General features: G+C 33.4%; 1 protein-coding gene across 1 annotated transcript in view; it reads left to right on the forward strand.

Moving 5' to 3' along the window:
* The window catches only part of LOC123686676 (nose resistant to fluoxetine protein 6-like), a 37,601-nt gene extending 17,191 nt beyond the window's left edge, over positions 1-20,410 (forward strand). The window contains exons 5-12 of the mRNA XM_045626893.1: positions 2,482-2,678; positions 5,041-5,213; positions 12,514-12,688; positions 13,264-13,457; positions 14,741-14,888; positions 18,180-18,351; positions 19,708-19,850; positions 20,157-20,410. Coding sequence (XP_045482849.1) covers positions 2,482-2,678; positions 5,041-5,213; positions 12,514-12,688; positions 13,264-13,457; positions 14,741-14,888; positions 18,180-18,351; positions 19,708-19,850; positions 20,157-20,306 — 1,352 coding nt within the window. The 3' untranslated portion in view covers positions 20,307-20,410. The remainder of the gene's footprint in view (positions 1-2,481; positions 2,679-5,040; positions 5,214-12,513; positions 12,689-13,263; positions 13,458-14,740; positions 14,889-18,179; positions 18,352-19,707; positions 19,851-20,156) is intronic.
* The last annotated feature ends 704 nt before the right edge of the window (positions 20,411-21,114 follow it).

Consider the following 21,114-nt stretch of genomic DNA (forward strand, 5'->3'; position numbering starts at 1 on the left):
ACGCTCTATTAGTGTGACGTCACACACCGCCATTTTTGGTTCTCCTGTCAGTGTTCGGAATCCAAACAAATAAATTGTCATTCAAATTAGTACGGTCTCGTTGAAGGAATTGGCTTATTTTCATAAATAAGAGTATTTGAGGAACGATTTCAGTATTAATTGATAGACCGAAAGAACGAGGTTAATACCAGTAACTTTGAATCCTGTATCATTCCCCAGATTTTGTGAAAAGCCGTGTTTATTAGTTGAACCTCAAGTTCGAACTTACGGCATTAATCTCGTTTCTTCTGTCTATCAATTAATAGTAAAATCGTTCCTCAAATAATCTTATTCATCAAAATTAGCCAATTTCTTCAACGACAACGTACTAATTTGAATGACAATTTGTTTGTTTGGATTCAGAACACTGACAGGAGTTTATTTATAATATTAATTCAATTGTATCTATCAATTTCAATATTATGTAATTTCCAGTAATTTCAATATTAATAAATCAATTTGTCCGTAGTGAATCACAAAACCTTGTTTTAATCATTCCTGAGTAGTGAGTCAATTGATCATTCAAACTTTCATTCGTAACTTCATAAATATCCAACTACTCACTGAATAGAAAACTACTCACTGAATAATCAGTGAATACTCAACTATTCACTGATTATTCATGAATAGAAAAGTAGTCATTGATTATTCAACTATTCAGTGAATACTCGACTATTCACTGATTATTCATGAATAGAAAAGTAGGTAGTCATTGATTATTCAACTATTCAGTGAATATTCATGATTATTCGAATAATGCAAAATGCAATTATTCGAATAATTATTCAATGATTATTCGAATATTCAAATCATTCATTCATGATTCCCAGCCCTAGTTGCGACACCGTTGCGGTGTCGTACGCTAGTGTGCATGCTCCCATTTGATTCTTTGTACTACAGCCCGCATGATGGCAGTTACGACGTCGCAACGGCACGGCGGGTAGTGTGCATGCTCCCATTTGATTCTTTGTACAACAGGCCGCAAGTACGACACAGCAACGGTGTCGTAACTGCAAAAGTCGGATGTGTGCACCGGGCCTTATTCATCACCAGTCACGAACCGCATCAAAAATGAGTCGATTTTGTTGCGATTCAGCAACGATTCGCAGATGGAAATTCAGTCCACGAGGTGTTTTTGTGATAACCCATTGGTACCCATACATCGAGCTTCTTCTTGAGACCAGCCAAATGCAAATGGTTCCAAACAGTTTTTGTGCAATCTTAAGCTCTTAGGCAAGCGAAACGTAGATTTTTGAAAGACTCAAAAAACTGATTGATATACATTTTTTTCTGATATCATAATATATTGTCTCTAATTCTGTGGTTTTTCACATCGTGCGAGAATATATCAGAAACGCACAGTTTTCATGGTTATATTTTATTATTATATGTTGGTACTCCGAACTTTCCGCCACGGCTTTATCTGTCAATTCATTTGAAATTTGCCTTGAAGAAATCAGTTCTGCCAACCAACATTTTTAAATGCAAAAATCACTAAATGATATTTATGGAAATATTTCATTGATTTTAAAAAAAATGCAATGAATTAGAGAAAATAATGTATAATCCTCGTACAGAAGGCTCATTCTATCACTCGTTCATTTAAAAACTCGCCACTTCGTGGCTCGTTTTTGAATTTTGAACTCGTGGAAGAATATCAATGCCTTCTGCACTTGTATTATAAATAACTATAAGATGCCATAGACATGTAATAAATGCACTAATAAAAAAATTACTACCAAAAAATACTAATTTGTGAATAAAAACCATTATTTTATAGATCACACATGACTCACCACTCTGAAATAGTGTTCAAAAATTATATTAAACACCTTGTATTTTATTTATGCTTCGAAACCGCGGTATATGTCATAAAGCAAAAATAAACCTGGTCTACCGATTACATATGTCTTCAAGTTTAAGATGACAAACCATGTATATAGGGTGTTAGTTAAGAAGTGCGACCTACTTCAAGGGATGGTTGACACTTTTTTCGCAAATACTTCGTATTGCGAGATACAGGGTAGGATCAGATCTCAAATGTCGCGATGAAACTGTTGATTTGATCGAGATGGAAATTTTCATTTAATTGTACAAAGACATTTGTTCACGCAATATTTCATGTTGATCGCTGAATAAGAACCATAGAAAATTCAAGGATAATTTCGAAAAAATTTAACCCAATATTTCCGTGATCACAAAATCGATGGAATTAAAATTTTAAAATTTAATTTTAAATCAAGATCCGTGCGAACTTTCAAGTTGATACACCTACACCTACAGTAGGTACCTAAAAAAAAAAAAAAAAAAAAATTGGGGAAGAATATAAAAAAAAATAAATACTAAAATTCTTCTATTTCAACAGTAATTTCAGAATTTTGAATTTTATAACCACGATCCTAAAATTTATGTTCGAAATAAAATGAAATCATTCTTTTTCAGCTAATAAATATCAGAAAATGTTTTCAACCACAAATGTATGGAGAGAAATTAATAAACCGAACAGAAATGAGGATTTCAACAAACTACTGAGTATCCAAGGAATTCGAACATTTGCCATGGTTTTTATAATAGGGGTACATTCATTCTTCACTGCGATGACCCTTAAATTTGTTCGAAATCCAGAATACTTCGAAGATGTGAGTAGTTGTTTTTTTGTGCGTCCTTGATTGTTTGGAATATTCAATATACCTACCTATCTAATTTTTCATATCAGTTTCAAAAATGGCAAATACAGAACAGAATATTATTAATTTATTAATTATATATTTCGAATGTTTGCTAGACTATGAACTAATAGGTCACCTAGAACAGGTGATAGCAAAAAGCATGATAACCAAATACTTTTTGAGTTGTATTGAGGTTGAAATAATTTTTTTAAAGAAAATAATCATGAAGATGACATCAATGGAAAATTTGGTAGATTACACTTTTTTTGTACTTATTGTTAAATATTTTTTAATTGAGATTCGATGCATCTTTTTAGTTTTCGCATGTTCAATTATTATGTTCAAATTTAAAATGAGGATTTTTCTTATTTTTAACCATTTCAAAAATTCTAGCGAAAAAATTTGATATTTCCTTATGTTTTCACTACTGCTGAAACGCGTTTCCCCCTCTATGAAATTCTAAAATGTTATTGATATTATCTATTAACATTTCCAGAATAAACAAATACACATCGTAAATATATATTTTTTTCAAATAGAACAACGAGTTTGATTATGCTATGAAGCATTCGTTGATATGAATAATACATATTTGATTATTTCCTTCTTGGGCTTTTCATTGTGTTTATAATAATTCAAAAAATTCGATAGTTCAGAAAATATTAATGAACTACCTATGGGTGATTCACCGCGATGGCCTATTACACGTTTATGGAAAACTAATCACAATTTTGAGCTGAAATTTTGCACGTTGGGTTTGAGGCAATGATCTTCCTACCGCGAATATTTTCAGATATCTTAAGCTTCCGGTCTGACTGATACGCGGAAAGCCACGTGTTAGTAATCCCTCTCAAGTTCCTGAGTCTTCGTCGCCACCATTTTATTCATAAGAATCCCTTTTACTCATGAACCGTTGAGTTTTCACCCAAAGTATCAAATATTGCTGGAATTGTCATAAAAAAAGGTATCTTATGATGCAATAATATACTGGCTGTGTCATTTGAAATAGTAGTAGTCTATTTCCGATAAAACTGGAAGTTGAAGAAATCTGGAAATATTTTGGGGAGAACGATCATTGTCTCAAACTGCAACATACTAATTTTCAGCACAAAATTATAATTAGTTGATGTCTAATGGGCCATTGCGGTGTATCTCCCTGTATTTATGTGAACTAGAGAGAAATATGGCGATTTAAGAAACAATAGTCTTTTTATTCGAAATAACGACAAAGATTCCAACAGCTGACTGAAAGAAAGAATTAAAATGTTTTATATATTATACGATATTCAATACCTACTTATTTGAACGTCAAAATTGACCTGAGCGATTCAAATTTTCATGATAACAAAAGCAGGTGAAAACTCACAAACGATGTGTCATCCTATAGCATTATTAGTCTTTATTTGGAAAGAATGAATTTTCTATGATTCTGGTGACTCGATCAACATAAGATTTTGCGTGAAGCTCGACATGATCGTTTTACATCTGAAGGCAAAATTTCATCTTGTTCTAACCTGTAGTTTTGAAATTATCAGGAACGCAAAATTTCAAACGGCCGTATTTAGAAAACCTCATGTCAGATTTTGCCCCGAACTTGAGAGGGATTACCACCACGTGGCTTTCCGCGTATCAGTCAAACATTAGGTACCCATTCCCGCATTCCCCTCTGGCGCTCCTGCTATGAACAAACTTTGTATGGTGCATGAAGTTGTAGGTACTTTATCTTACTTTATCTTCTTTCTCTTTAGGAAGCATATAAGTAGAGGGCATCACTGTACGACGGTCGATTATTTTTTTTTACAAAATTGAAGTTTTACCTCTTTTGTAATGATTTTTTTTGTGATTTTTATTAAAAAAATATAACAGTGCTTTGTATGTACATTGAACATATCGTCAATTATTTTTTTAAAAACGAAAAGTCACCACAATTTTTTTTATTCGTAAATTGAAAATATTTTCATTCTACAATGTAGATTATTGTTTAAAGAAATTGTAAAAACCCCATAAAAATAGGTGGTTGTAGGAGGAAAAATCTATAATTTCGTTTTGAACTGAGCAGTCACGTGGTGGTAATCCCTCTTAATCGCAGCATTTGAGATCCAAACATACCCTGAAATTTATCACGTTTAGCGACTGACCGAACCAGCATCACAGAATACTTTCATAGGGACGAAATGATAAAGTGATCGAGAGGTTTTTCTTCAGCTAATATATTGATAATACTAGGTATTTCGATGTTGCATATAGTTTATCGTTGATTTGAATTTTTCTGTTACTTAAAGTCGGTTATTCATTTCATGATAATATCCTAAATGATTACTTTAATTTTTAGGCTCCCAATAATTTGCTAATGTCAGTTTTCTACGGCTCTTTCGGACTTATTGTTCAAGTATACTTCATCATATCTTCTTGGCTTCTCTCTGTACAACTCAACAAAATAGTTGAAAATAATGGAGATTTCAGCTGGAAGGATTTACTTTTATTGTGGTTGAATAGATATTTGAGGTGAGTAGTAGTGCAGTTATAATATGGTTCATTTAGCTAGCTCCCCCAAATGCGAATTTTGAGCTTAAAATTTCAGGATCGTTTGACCATCGTAGATCCTAGTTTGTCCACCCCCAGAAACCAAAATAAGCTACCATTCGAAATTACGGGAAAAGTGAAGTTGGCACCCCCAAACACGAATTTTAAGGTCAAAATTCCAGGATAGTTTGTCAATCGTAGGTCCACGTTTTTTTTTCATTTGTCTTCAAAAGATATGGAAAAAAAGTTCTTTCCGAGTACTTTTTGATTACGACCCCCAGATTGCGAAAACGTGTTTCAAAAAGCAAAGGCCGTTTTTCTACCTTAAGACTAATAATTATATTTAGCCATTTATAAGCGTTTCTTCACCTACAAAACTGTAATAATCAATCATGAAAATTTTTCGAAGAAGTGAGGATCAAAAAGTATTGGAGAAAATCAAGGTATTTGTAATATGTCTAGGCCCTATTCGCAAGACGAAAAGAACGATTGATTTTTATCGAAAACCCTCGTTTGTCTATATTAGATTCAAATTTATTCAATATATGTAAATATGTAATTTTTCATGGTTTATAAGGAAACGAATCAAAAAATCGTTTTTCCACCGAATATTAGTAGTATACTAGTGGATTAAATTAAAGGATCAAAATAAAATTCGAAATTTTTAGCGGTTTTTCAAATGGCTGTATTTTCGATAACAATGGTCGTATCTCAATTTGAAAAAAAACTTTTTGAAGCTTGAAGTTTATAAAACTATAACCTTCAAGCAACGTGTACCGCTCAATCCTAATGAAAACAGTATCTAAAATTTCTGCGAAATTTTTTCAGTTTTTATTTTTGGCCCACAGACTTAGAAATTATTTTTCCAACTTAACCACTATATGGATGGGATAACTTGTTCATTCAGCTTCAATACCTTTTTTTCAAAATTTCGATACGAACATTTCTCTCTGAAATATCGAACTTTGAATTGAAAAGGACCTTTTTGTTTTTAACCATCAATATCTCACCAATCAATGTTTGCACAGAAAATTTAGGGGATATTTTGAAATCTTGAATGAATTCTCTACGAGAAGTAGCTATGGTATTTTCGGAAAAAAAATTTCTTCGTTCTCTACATTAATTTGAGAAGTTGATCAAAAAAGGGCTTTTGGAGGCTTTCTGGTTAATCAAGCGCTGAATTAAAAATATAAAAAAAAACCATCAATATTGAGTGTGCATTTCACAGTTCAATATCACCACAAGAATCCCAGAGAATTTCAATTCAATCCATGCAGCGGTTTCTCTGTTTCATTCGATCGAATTTTCAAAAAATTAAAGTATCACGATTTGCGATTCAAATGTTCATACTCTCCAACAAAATGAAGAGATTAAATTTTTAAGTTTTCTTATCTGCATTTTTATCAATAACAGAACAGAACAATAACAGAATTCATGAAACAAATTTTTTGAAAATAAAAAAAAATTTTTTTTTTCTTTTTCTATTTTTTTTTGTTGACTCCAAATAAATCAATTCAACATGTCATTATCACTTCTAATGCGATTCCGTTATTTCATTCCAAGATCTTGATGATAGAAACCAAATTGAATTCGAAATAAAGTTGATATACCCAAGGAAATTTCGAAATCAATCTACTCGCTTTTCAGAAATTGCATAATCATAATCATAATTTATTATTCTCTATATAAAGATATAGGAAGACGTCATATGAATATAACAACATATAAGGTATATAACAAGTACACATTACAAATACAATAATTACATTATAGACTTAATTAAATAGAAATCATGTGAAAATATCACTGTCTAAAAATTCCTGCACACTATAGAAAGCAGTCTTCAACAGCATCTTTTTCATCTCCAGACTGAATCGCTTTTCATCTAACCTCTTGAAAGCATTTTGAACTTTATTATAAAAAACAGGGCCCCAATGGTCAATGAACTTTTGGGATGAGGTAAGTCGATGGTAAGGTATTTCTAGAGCAGATTTATTTCTTGTGTTGAAAGCATGTCTGTTCATATTTCCTGGAAACTGTTCAATATTTTGGGAACATATTTTAAACAGACTAGGATAAACATGCTTGATATTGTAAGTATCCTCATCCTCCCTGATACAAACGAACTCCTATAGATGTCTCTGGCTTGAAGGCCGCAAACTGTTCTAATTGCCCTCTTTTGCAGCCTAAAAACTCTAAATGCTTCCGATGTTCCCCCCTAAAAACTATCCCATATGAGGCCAAAGAATGGAAATTAGCGAAATACGCTAACCTAGCTATTTCGTCTGAAGTGCACATTTTTATCCTACGTACAAGTTGTATATGGGACCGGAAGAAGAAGAATCGAAAAAACTGCCGCTGACAACTTTCGGGTTAAGACATCTATATGGGTTTTCCAACCCAACTTACTCTCCATATGTAGTCCGAGTTACTTTATAGAGGATACTTGTTGAGTTGCATGTGAAAGCGAAACTTGTTGAGTTTTTGAATCGTTCAATTTTAACCTATTTTCCTGAAACCATTCTTTTATCCTCTTCAACACAAAATTCACCCTCTCACGAATCTCTTTCGGGTTTGAACCCTTAATCAACACAGAGGTATCATCAGCATACAAGGTGATCCCATAACATTCCATACTATCTATGATATCATTGATGAAAATGAGGAATAATATCGGACCCAGGACAGAACCCTGCGGCACTCCCTTACCAATGTCTCCGACAGCCGACCTTCGATCCATCCACGCAACCTGTTGCCTTCTGTTAGCCAAATACGAAGATATCAGATCGAGTGATATCCCTCTAACACCATATATTATTCCAGCTTCTCGAATAAAATGTCATGATCGACGGTGTTAAAAGCCTTTGTGAAGTCGAGGCAGATCAATTCAACTATTTCATGACTATCCCAAGCAGTAGTAGTCTTCTCAATAACTTCCCATATTGCCGATATGACTGATCTTCCCTTCCTGAAACCATGTTGATGTTTCGAGAAAATGTTGTCCTTATCAAAGAACCCAACCAATCTTTTCTTTATTATGATCTCAAATACTTTAGATAAAGATGGCAATATTGATATGGGTCTATAATTTTGAGGTAGGTTTATATTTCCTCCTTTATAGATAGGAACCACTACACTTCAGTTTCTTAGGGAATACTCCCTGCTCCATACATTTGTTAATAACAACTGCGAGAGGGAGGGATATTTGCTTCTTCACTTCTTTCAATATTCTCGTTGAGAAGTCGTCTACATCAGGAGTCTCTTTAGATTTGAGCTGACCTATGATGTTTTCAATTTCGCAAGCCTGATGCTTGCGAAAAAACAAAGATTCATGTTTTCTTCAGCCTACTGAAGGCTGAAGAAAACATGAATCTTTGTTTTTTATCCTCACATTTCGCATATAATCATGTGCTGACCCATCGGTTGATAGCACTCCGTTATAAACCTTTTCTCCTAAACCACAGAAATACTCGTTTAGTTCCTCAGCACAGAGTTCAGAATCAGGTGATTTTTTTTTCCGCGTGTTAGTTTCTTTTCTGATTATATTCCAGATAGTTTTCTGTTTGTTTCCGGAATTTTGTATTAGTCTCGAATTTTCATCTATAGAACTTTTACAACGATAAAAGAAGGCTGTTTATTCTCAAAACGAATTTGCAAAATTTGAAATTTTTTTTTATTTCTTAACATGTTTAGAATGCGTGGTTCTTTAATTTTTTGAAAATTTTATTTTGATCCCCTAATTTTGATCCCTAGTGTGTTATGTAAGTACATTTTTAAATAATTTGTTTTGTCCTTGCATTCTTCGGACGGAATCTCGTTTTGATTCCCATATTCAAATTTTCCATCTGACTATAAGAAAACAAAATCAAATCTTGGGAATCTGTAATATTGTGGTTATCATATCATAATAATCGATGTTTGAAATATCAGACTAAAATTCTCCACTGAAATGAAAAATAGTTATCGCTCAAAAATATTTCAAAAATAAAGATTTCTGAATGATTTACACTTAATGAAAAGGGTAAGAAAATAATCAAATCATTGGTTATTATTTCTATTTACACATCATTGCATCATTCCTTACGATATTTTTTTTGAAAAAATAAATAGAATATTTCGACATGTAAATGACGATGACCCGATTTATAAAAATATTTTCCTCCACCGATTGCACTTTCCGTGACACATCATTGCATTTTGTCCAAATCCCTGTAATCCGTTTTGTGAATGCAACAAAGTGTCGAGGATAATGGAGAAACGATTCATTCCGTAAAAAAATATCAATCACTATTTCCGACTGAAAATCAATTCTTCTTTTCGTCTTGGGAATGGGGCCTAGACAAACGAAATATTTCGATGGACAAACTCAGATTTTTTCGAAAGTCCCTTTTGAGGGTGGACAAATGAAATTATTGGCTGGAAAAAAGTTGACTAACGTTGGACAAACGATCTATATGCTCTTTTAATACGTTTTCGCAATTTGAGGGTCCTGCTCAGATAATGCTAGGAAAGAACTTCTTTTTCCATATCTTTTGAATGTTGTCTGGACAAATGAAAAGAAAGTTAGATAAACGTGGACCTACGATTGAAAAACGATCCTGAAATTTTGAGCTCAAAATTCGCATTTGGGGGTGCCAAATTCACACTTCGCGTAATTTCGAATGGTCGATTTTTTGGTTTCTGGGAGTGGACAAAAGAAATTATTAGGTGAACAAACGTGGACCAACGATGGACAAACGATCCTGGAAATTTTGAGCTCAAAATTCGCATTTGGGTGTGCCAACTTCACACTTCGCGTAATTTAGAAAGGTCGATTTTTTGGTTTCTGGGAGTGGACAAATGAAATTATAGGGATGACAAACGTGAAACTACGATGGATAAACGATCTTGGAATTTTGAGCACATAATTCGCATTTGGGGGTGCCAACTTCACACTTCGCGTAATTTCGAATGGTCGATTTTTTGGTTTCTGGGGATGGACAAATGAAATTATTAGGTGAACCAACGTGGACCTACGATGGACAAACGATCCTGGAAATTTTGAGCTCAAAATTCGCATTTGGGTGTGCCAATTTCACACTTCGCGTAATTAAGAATAGTCGATTTTTTTTAATTCTGGGGGTGGACAAATAAAATTATTGGGTGGAGAAACGTGGACCTACGATGGACAAACGATCCTGGAATTTTGAGCACAAAATTCGCATTTGGGGGTGCCAACTTCACACCTCACGTAATTTCGAATAGTCGATTTATTTGGTTTTTGGGGGTGGACAAATTAGATTATAGGGTGGACAAACGAGGACCTACGATGGACAAATGATCCTGAAATATTGATCCCAAAATTCGCTTTCGGGGCTGCCAACTTCACACTTATTCCGAAATTTCGAATGATGGTTTCTGTGGTTGGACAAAAGTGAACTAACGCTGGACAAAAGATTTATGGCATTTTAAACACTTTTTTGCAATTTGGGGGTGCTGCTCAGAAAATGAACGGAAAAAATATATTTTCTTATATCTCTCGAAAGGTGCCTGGACACATGAAAAAAAGGGTGGACAAACGTGGACCTACGATGGACAAACCATCCTGAAATTTTGATCCCAAAATTCGCATTTGGGGGTGCCAGCTTCACACAGTTCATTTATTGCATTATAGATGCAAAAAATATGCAAAACCTTCAATTCTTCATTTGTTTTGAGTAAGTTGAAACGCTTGAATGAAAGATATTGAAATCAACATATTGATTGAATGTTCTAGTGGTTAGGTGAAATTGTAGATAAATCACTGTTTTTAGATACGTGGCCGTGGAGAGGGGGTGCAACTCAACAACCCTTTATTAGAAATCCTTTTACCACCAAACTTCATAGAAGCGTTGTTGATGGAAAAAATGTAAGATATCACCCACAAAATATATTTTCCGATCAGTAAAGGGTTGTTGGGGGAGGGTGAAACTCAGCAATGTTTTCTTAGAGTTCCTGCTACTACCAAACTTTGTAGGAGCGTTGCTGATGCGAAAAATAAGGGTTTATTTTTAACAATACAGCGCTACGTGCCATACAAGCATCGAAACAATCGCAATTTTTCTATTTGGTGGACAAATTTGAGCTATTGGGGCAAGTTAGATATAAAGAGAATCGAAACCGTGTATGTCGCTCAACAACAACTGGTGGTATTGGACCTTAGTCGAAAATGAAGTTGGTGCAATTGTTAAGGTGAACTATGTGTATATGATTGTTAATGGCCAGTATTGGAAGATATTCCAGTTGGCGACGTTTATTTTCAACAAGTCGGCTTTATCTACCACTCAAGCAACGAGAAATCGAAACTGGTGTCAACGAAAATCTCATATTTTTGCGAGCGATACAATTAAGCTGAATCTTTATCTTTATGGACTCATTACTCGCAACTCACAACAATATTGTGGGCTTAAAAGAATAAGTAGATAATTATAAGCAGAATTTTGAATATATTGTTCCGTTACGGCTCAAAAACCTATTTAGTACTTTTCCATACTGTGTGTCTTAATTAGAGACGTATTATGAGTGCAATGGTCTTCAATGTTCCATTGCAGCTCAGAATAGGAAAGTGTATAGCACTATTTGTCCCCAACATGGTTAGATTACGTTGTCAGATTGTGATATTTTCAAATTCACAATTTTACTATATCGTTATGAATGTATATTAGGTATATTAAATGAAATATATTTATTTGTGTGATTCCCGATTAAATATGCTAATTTGAATATTTGGAATCCGGTATTTTTTTCCTAATTTTCGACTTCATAATAAGCAGAATATTTATTAATTTCTGTATCAACCTGATGAAATCCAAGCTTCGGCAACTTTTATTCTCCTAGTGTCATCGGTTGTTTCACGTCGTTTGGCGCGCTTGAAGTTTGTTTTCTGAATTTAGGTATTTATTTGAATATATTTTAAGTTAATATGAAAGGTTGATTCACTAAGGGACATAAGAAGTGCGTTCTTTGTGGAGAAACTAGCGAATTGAGTGAAATATCGTATTATTGATATGTTTTCATTTCCGCGCGCTTCATGTCAAATTTGATAGTTCATGTTGGGGATAAAATTTGCTTACTGAAAATAACCTATGCTCTCTATATGTTTATTACTCTGAAATAAATATCGATTGCATATTGTCATCAATAATGACTGATAATTCATTTAAAATCCTCATGATCCCTATTGAATAAGTGATTGCACTCAATACGTGAAGTGGGTTAATATTATCATCTCTGAATGTTTTTTTAAGCATCGCTTTGGTTTCAGGTTATTACCTACTATAGCAGTCCTACTACTGTTGCATAGTTCGGATATTTTAGCTGTCTGCATTAGTCATCCATATTTTTATTCAATGACAAGGGCAGAGGTAAAGAGATGTGGAGCTATTTGGTGGAAAAATTTACTCTTTATGCAGAACATTAACGTTCAGGAAAATGAAATTGTGAGTATAATTGGTCAAATTATCTATAGTTCTTAGTAAAGATCTAATGAACTAGATTAAGAATTGATCTGCCTCGATCTAAGATCATGTCATAGTACATTTCATCATCATTGGTGTAGGCTAAGATGTCTATAAGACTGGTGTGCTCAATTACTCTTGAAAAACCTTAAGATTGATGTGGCGCCTTTTTAAGGGACATGCCTTCTTGGATTTTAATGGTATTGATATTTTCACTTGATTTCCGCATCATTTCTAATGGCGCTCAAGTCATATTTCTGTTACAGTTATAGTGTGACTTTATAAAACATAATGGCAACAATTCGTTCAAATTGAGCCTTAAAATAGTGAACCATATGGCTTTACCATAGAACTTAAGAATACAATTGACAAATTAGCGCCATCTACGGAAGAAGAGGGATGTACGTGCAAACCTGAGTTTGAGTCGCCGGAATAATCTCAATCAAAATTTAATCGAAGAATTAGTGGACACACCAGTATTTTCAGACATCTTAGTCAGGGTGAATCAGTTACAAAATCTCCAATCAAAATAACTCAATATAATCCATTAATTTCAGTGTTCTCCAGGAATGTGGTACCTAGCAGTTGACTTTCAGATGTACACAATAGTTTCAGCATTCTTCTTTATCAGCAGAAAATTCAAAATCTCGATGAATTACTTCTTCGGTTTGATTGCCGCAGTATCTGCACTGATGCAAACGTTTTATGTATTGACCACAGAATTCGGTGGCTTATTACGTTTCGGTCCAAGGTGAGTTGGAATGTAAGACAAAATACTCAATAGTTCTGCATACCTCTTTCATTTCATTAGTTATTAGAGATATGCATGATTTAAATTTCCGAACAAACATTTATTTTTTTATGAATTTTCATATAAAAATATTATACGGATAGCCTTGTCAAAGGCTAAAATGCGGTTCTTCTAAAATTGAAATTAAAGACTTAAAAAGGTATTTTGAATTCTTGCATTCTTAAATTCTTGGTAAAAAAGGACAGACATAGAAACGTTTGAGATTGCTTGATTCCTCCTGAAAAGTGGTGGGATCTCAAAAACGCTGAGGAGAGAGAAGTATTTAAACTTTGGAAAATCACGAGATAGGTGTCGGACAACGTCGAAAGACGTTCTAAACCGACTTATATATATATAAAATCCTTTTTAAGTTCATTTATTTGAAGGATTCTATAATGGATACCTTAGTGGGTATAGTCTTCATTTTTTTTTAATACATGTTGTCTTTAAAATAATGTTTTTTTAATGATCAGCTTTCCATGATTTGTGTGTAGTCTGGCTGGGCGGTATACGTACACGGATATAGTTTCAAAGGAATAAGAAATTATTCTCTGCACAATACCTGCTAATTATATCAATTCAGGACAAACCAAAGCAAGCGTCAACGTTTATTTTGACGAAATTAAATGGCGAACCACGAAAACGAACAAAAACATATTCTGAATTCTCTTAAAGAATTGGAGATAGTCTCCAAGACTGCAATTGAAGCATGAATGACGAGAGCTTAAATTCTCCTGATTTCAGTCAGTGCTTTCCTCATTTTTTTTCATTCTGTTTTCATATTCGTGTTTAGGATGAAAGGTAGTACTACAACAGTATGATCGTGAAACATTCCAACAATTTCGAGTAAATTTTTTTATGCTCTATAGAGATATTTCCAAGATCTCAGTATTTCACGTTTTACTAATCCGATTTCGATGCAATCCAGTTTGGATAAGAAAATAAATTATACGAATGAAAATGCGCGTTTCGCATGCGTACTTATATCAAAACTTTTAGGCAAATAATAGCCGAAAAAAAGTAGAGTATGGGGCTGATTTTACGAGAGAAGGACGAAGAAGCATATGATTAATATGATTATTGTAATCGATTTCTTCGATTTTGAATTCAAAACGAATTTATAGACTTGATGGCAAAAGAGAAAATTATTAGAAATTGGGCGTTTAGTTTTCATAAATTTCTTTCCATTTTCCTTCTAGATAAAAAAATTATACTTGAGTATAATCGTTTCAAACATTTTTCAGACTACTACCTCCAGAGACGTTTATCTCAAATCCAGAAACTCTATATTCTTATATTAAACCATATGGAAGTGCTATTACATATATTATAGGTTTCATATTTGGCACTATATATTGGCACAATAAGAATAAAAATATTTTTGGAACAATAGTAAGTACTCACTTCATTAAACATACAGGGTGGTTCAACTAAAACTTAACATCTCGATTTCACGACTTTAAAATGAATATGTGGAAAATTGCTCCGACCCGTCAATTTCTGATTTGAGGGGGAACAACTTTTCCGCTTTTCTCATCCCCGTAACTTCAACCCCATAACGAGGGGGAGCACAACCCCTTGATACTGATACTGATAATTTGAGGGAGATGATGAATTTGAGAAATAGAACTCTCAGAAGTTTCAGGAAATTCAAAAATCAAAATGATTGGATAGTTTATAAACAACTCCGTAATACAGTTTCATTGGCAGTAAAAAATGAGAAAAAATCATATTATAATCATATTTTGAACGATAAAAATCCTAAAAACCTTTGGTCTAATCTCAAATCGCTGAATTTAATTAATACACGTACGACAAGTCTTCCTGAAAAGTTGAAAGATGTCCATAAGATCAATCAACATTTTGTTGATTCCATTCCCAAAATACCCATGGACAGGGAAACTCATACATTTTATTCTGACAATATGAGGGATCCGAACATGGTGAAGATGACTTTTAATGAAGTAGACGAAACTGTGGTATCTAAAATCATTAATCGGATAAGAACTAAAGCTGTGGGATATTATGGGATTAATGTGTCCACAATTCAACTCTGCTGCCCTTTTATATTGCCCTATATTGCCCATGTTATCAATGCTTGTCTGAAACATTCGATTTTTCCGAGTTCTTGGAAAAAGGCATTAGTAATCCCACTTCCTAAGAAGCCCCATCCATCTTCCCTTGATGACATTCGTCCTATCAGTGTGCTTCCAACGTTATCCAAGATACTTGAAGAGGTGATGCAGACACAAATACGGGATCACTTAGATTCTTTTAATATAATTCCGTGTGAACAATCTGGTTTCAGACCTGGACATAGTTGCTGCACTGCATTACTTAACATCACAGATGAAATCATTGAGTCTTCTGATCGGGGTAATCTAACAATCATGACCTTGCTCGATTTTACCAAAGCGTTTGACTCAATAAATCACAAAGTCTTGTTGGCCATACTTCATTATATTGGTTTTTCTCGGGAGGCCATAAGGCTGGTTGAGAGTTATATCGGATCTCGATCCCAAGCGGTACTTATTGATGGTGTGTTGTCTTCTTTTGTGAGCCTGACTTCTGGGGTCCCGCAGGGTTCCATTCTTGGACCTCTGCTTTTCATTATTTATATTTGTTGTTTTTCTTTTATTTCCCTTTCAGCAAGGTTGTATTTTTATGCGGATGACAGCCAGCTGAAATTTTCTTTCAAACCCGATGAGGCTGAGCAAGCTATAAGTGCTCTGAACTTCGACTTGTGTAGAATACATGAAATTTCACAAAAACATTGTTTGAAGTTGAACATCAGTAAGTCAACATGTCTTCTTTTCGGTGGTAAAAATGATAGAAGAGCGTTTTTGTGGGATTTCGGCGGTACCATAGTGTTGGGGGGAGAGACGGTTGACTTTCAGGAAAATATAAGAAACCTAGGCTTAACTATGGACACGGATTTAAGATTTTCTAAGCACATTTCGATGTGCTTGAGTAAAGCCTATTTGAGTTTGAGACTTCTGTATCAGTGTCGGAAATACTTGAACGGTAATAATAAGAAAATTCTCTGTGACTCGCTGGTTCTTTCTCATCTAAACTTTTGTGATGTAGTTTATGGTCCCTGTTTGACTGTTATGGATGAGAAGCGAATCCAGGGTTTACAGAATTCATGTTTGAGGTTCATTCATGGGATCAGAAGGTATGAACCGGTAACATACAGTCTCAGATGTACTGATTGGCTGAATATGAAACATAGAAGGCAGTTACACTCTCTCACGTTATTTTTCAATATAATCAGACGTAATTCACCTTTGTTGCTTGCTAATAAAATCAGGTTTCGTTCTGAAATGCACCATGTTAATATGCGTTCAAAGGACACGATTTATGTTCCCAAACACTTCACCGCGCTATTTACTAGATCGTTTTCCTATCAAGTTCCGTATCTTATGAATGGGTTGGGATTTGTATACAAGGGCTTAACTTTAGATAAATTCAAACTACACATATTAAACAACTTTCGTAATGACCCAATGTATTTATAGTAAATCAATTTAATTATTTCAACTAACGAACTAACTGATATATTATGTTCCTTTGAACTCAACATCTTGAAAATTTATTAATTTATGTTTTTTTTTGTTGTGCTATGGCTGTATCTAGTGAATATTCTACAAAGTTTTGCTTGTTTTGCTGCATTGGTGAGCTCATTCGATTTAAGTTAGTGGCTTATGTTCAAACATATTTTTCTTTCTTTTTTTTATCTTGTTTCTAGTTCAATTACAGAGGGTTAGGTGGAAGAATAGACGTGAGGTCTCGGGACTTTTAGAAGGTTTTATTTTCAAGTTATAATACCTGAGACAGCGCGAACTAAATCTCGCCCTCAATTCTGTTGCATTTTTTGTATCATAATTTCTATAAATAAAGGCCTTTATTATTATTATTATTATTATTATTTTGAATAGGGATATACGAGGGGTATTGAGATAACTAATTTTGAAGATCATATCGAGCACTATCTGACCCTAAAATTTCGCTTCAGAATAACAGTGAAAATAGTGAAAGAGGAAATGTAGAATTTATTTCGAGAATAAGTATTATACGTATCCGACACATTTCGAAGGTATTTAGTAGAAAGTACTCTTTTTTTTGTACCCGTATTTTCGTTATTGAAAGTACTCGATAAGTTCTTCAAAATGAGGTATCGCAACACCCTTCATCCCTATTCAAAATCAAGGGCTTGTACTCACCCCCGTTAGGGGGTTGCAGTTACAGGGATGTAAAGAGCGGAGAAGTTGTTCCTCCTCGAATCAGAGGGGAGCTAACCCCCATCGATTAGAAGAAATAAAAAAAATTGTAAGTAACAATTAAAAAAAATTTTTTAAACAATTGAAAGATTTTGTTTCTTCAATGGATGCCAACAAAAGTTTTATTGCATTTGAAATGACTAGATTTCAATATTCGAGGGCATCCCTTGAATATCTCTATGAAGTTTTTGCTTGGAATTTATGTATACATATAAGCTCTAAGCTACTGAGAATTCATACAGAAGCCTATGACAATCGGGTTGAAAAATATTAAACAAAACAAAACAAAAATTTTTCTACATTGAATTTTTAATTTTCTGGCCTTATATAAGAATTTCATGATTCAATGAACTGAAAAAACATATATGTACCTACTTATATTAATATATTTTCTGTTATTCAGGAGAAGAAGTTGTTGTTTTATGGAGCTTTTATCGGATTTCCCATTTTAGCCTGTTATCTTTATGAATTGCGATCTAATAGAGCAGTAGAAGCACTTTTGACAGTCACCTTGAGACCACTTTTTTCTTTGGGAATAGCAGTTGGTATACTTGGTATGGCAACAGGAAGTGGAGGTAACAGTATAAATATTTTCTATCAATTTTATGGCAGTCAAATCAATGCGATAAATAGGAAGTAGTGTATAGTATATCCAAAGTCACTTGAACTAGTCCACAAAAACGTTTGGCCATAGATGTCCCTTTGAAGTGAATACCGCGATTCGCTAAATACCAGGGTTTATTTGAAAGTATTGTTAGGCAATAAATTTACTGGCCCCAAAGGAATTTCTGGAAACAACCCTTGCATAATTGAAATAGTCAGCTTCCTCCAAGTTACTTTAGATATATTATACCAGTATTCTAGCAGATAAAGTTTGAAATATTTTTTATTTTCAAACGTTTCATAAGATACTTTGTATAATTTTTTTAAATTTAAATGAAAACGATAATGAAAATGAAAAGGCTTTTCGACCAGGACCGTTTTCGCTTGACGTTGTTGTGAGTGATCCAATTTTCATCACCAGTCACCAACCGCTTCAAAATTGTGTTGATTTTGTTGCGATTCAGCAGCGATTCGCAGATGGAAATTCAGTCTTTGTGTTACATGATGATCGGACACGATAATTTTCATGATTTTATCGACATTTTGGACAATAGGCCTTCAAGTGCGTGGGGCATCTTTGACATCGAAATCGACGACACCGAAAGTGCTCGTGATTGAATTTTACAGTGTCAGGACCATAAACACTATTCACATTTTCAGCCACCTGGCTTGCATTTTCGCCTTTATCAAAGAAGAACTGTAAAATATAGCATATTTTCTCTTTTCTAGTGTCCATCTTTGACGCGCGCTCAAACTAAACTGTGTCAACTAATCACAAAACTGTCACAGAAGCTTTTGTAGTACGAAATCTCATATTTCTAATGCCATCTAGTAGAACCAGATCGGACTTATACAACGCGAGATACAAATAGCTAAAGCCATAAATTGGAAAAAATAATAGATTTCTGTTTACTACACCTAATATCTGGACGTAACAATTTACCAACAACAGCCCCCATATAATTTCAATATTCTGACTCTGATATGATTACAGAATACAATGGTATTTCCTTTTTCCTACTTCATTACCTTAGATGTCCATATTTTTCTAGTAAATTGTATGAAATATTGAAAATGATATGGTAACAATAATATAGTAGAATTAAAAAATAAAATGACTTAACATCATGAAATTAAAAAACGTGTTACAGTACGATGATAGTGAATACAATGCTAATTATGATTATTTTCTAAATAGTCTAAATAAACTAACGATATGTAGATAATCAAATCGTTGAAATTTGAAATAACTGCAGTAGGTTTTCAAATTAACAAAGAGTTATTTATAAAAATTAATGATTAATTTAATTAATGTAGTTTCATTTCAGGTTACATAAAGAAATTCTTCGAAAACTCTTCTATGGTGTTCTTCGGGAATTTCACTTACAGTATTTATATGTCTCACTTCCTTGTGGTTTTTGGACGAGCAGTATTTGAGGCCAAATATGTAGAAGTGGATGATTTTTATTTGGTACGTAGCTAGTCTTCGATATTCTTTTTTCAATTTAATTTTTGATTACACCAATGGATTCAACTGAAAAGTGCCTGTATGATATTTTCTTTCATTTTCACAGCACCAGTAATAAAATAAGTTCCACATCATTTTAGAATTTTCTTTTATAGCTTGTAAACAGTTGAATTTAAAAAAGATTTAATTGATTATTTATCCTTTCAATATATTCTTTTATGCAAAAAATGTGATAAATTTATATTCTTGCAATAATTAATAGAAAATACATAAGTACTTTATATTCTACAAACACTGTTCATTTTGCAGTTCAGCAACTGGATATTGGATGTTATTTTATCATATTTATTTGGAATGTATTTCTACATACTTCTGGAACATCCCTTCATCAAGCTACAGAAAAACTTGGTCCCCCAAATATCCTCTGGAAAAAAAGAGGAAAAATCCAAAACCGAATGAAGGATGAGATATGTGTTTGTTATTCTAGCTAATTGTTATTTATGTAAAATATTTTTACGGTTGTTATTTTGTTTAAATAGGAAGCAATGAATATATTAAATTAATTAATTAATTTACCATTACCACCACAGCTCGATATACAAGGTGATTCATTAGTAAATGTGCGGAAGCTAAGGGTACATAGAGGACACTGAGGCGAGTCAGAATAACCTATATTTGAAGGGTCTATCTCTCTTTATAATCAAGATACAGAGTGTTTTATTGATTTTGTCAATTTCATCAATTACCGATAACTTTCGAATCACCCTATACATTTTCATGATATTCTCTGCAACAACTAGGTACTTCATATAGACATAGCAGCTGATTTTTTCTTCAGGTCCGGAAAAATTTATTAATAAGGTTCAACAAAAAAAAACACCCTTTATATCATAATTTCTATTGAATTTGAAAGAATATTCGTATAAAGGAGAAAAAACTAAAGGGAGAAAGGTACTTCTCGAACTTTCGCATGCAATTTTAATACTCAATAAATCTAGTAATAATAGGAAAAGTGCAGAAGCTAGATTTAGGCGATTAAATCGCTCGACTAGTTTTTAGTTGGATATTGCGAAATCAAAGATTTTTTTAGAGATATTTATTCAGCGATGAAGCACAATTTACTTGATATAGTATTAATAATTTAAAAAATCACTGTCTGCGCCGAAACAAATTATTTTACTACAAAACAGGAAAACAGGCCCTTTTCCCAATACAGGTTTTTATTTAATGCTTTGGTGTGATGTTTATATTTTCATAATAATGGATT

Source organism: Harmonia axyridis, chromosome 1 (genome assembly GCF_914767665.1).
Source record: "Harmonia axyridis chromosome 1, icHarAxyr1.1, whole genome shotgun sequence".
Lineage (NCBI taxonomy): Eukaryota > Metazoa > Arthropoda > Insecta > Coleoptera > Coccinellidae > Harmonia > Harmonia axyridis.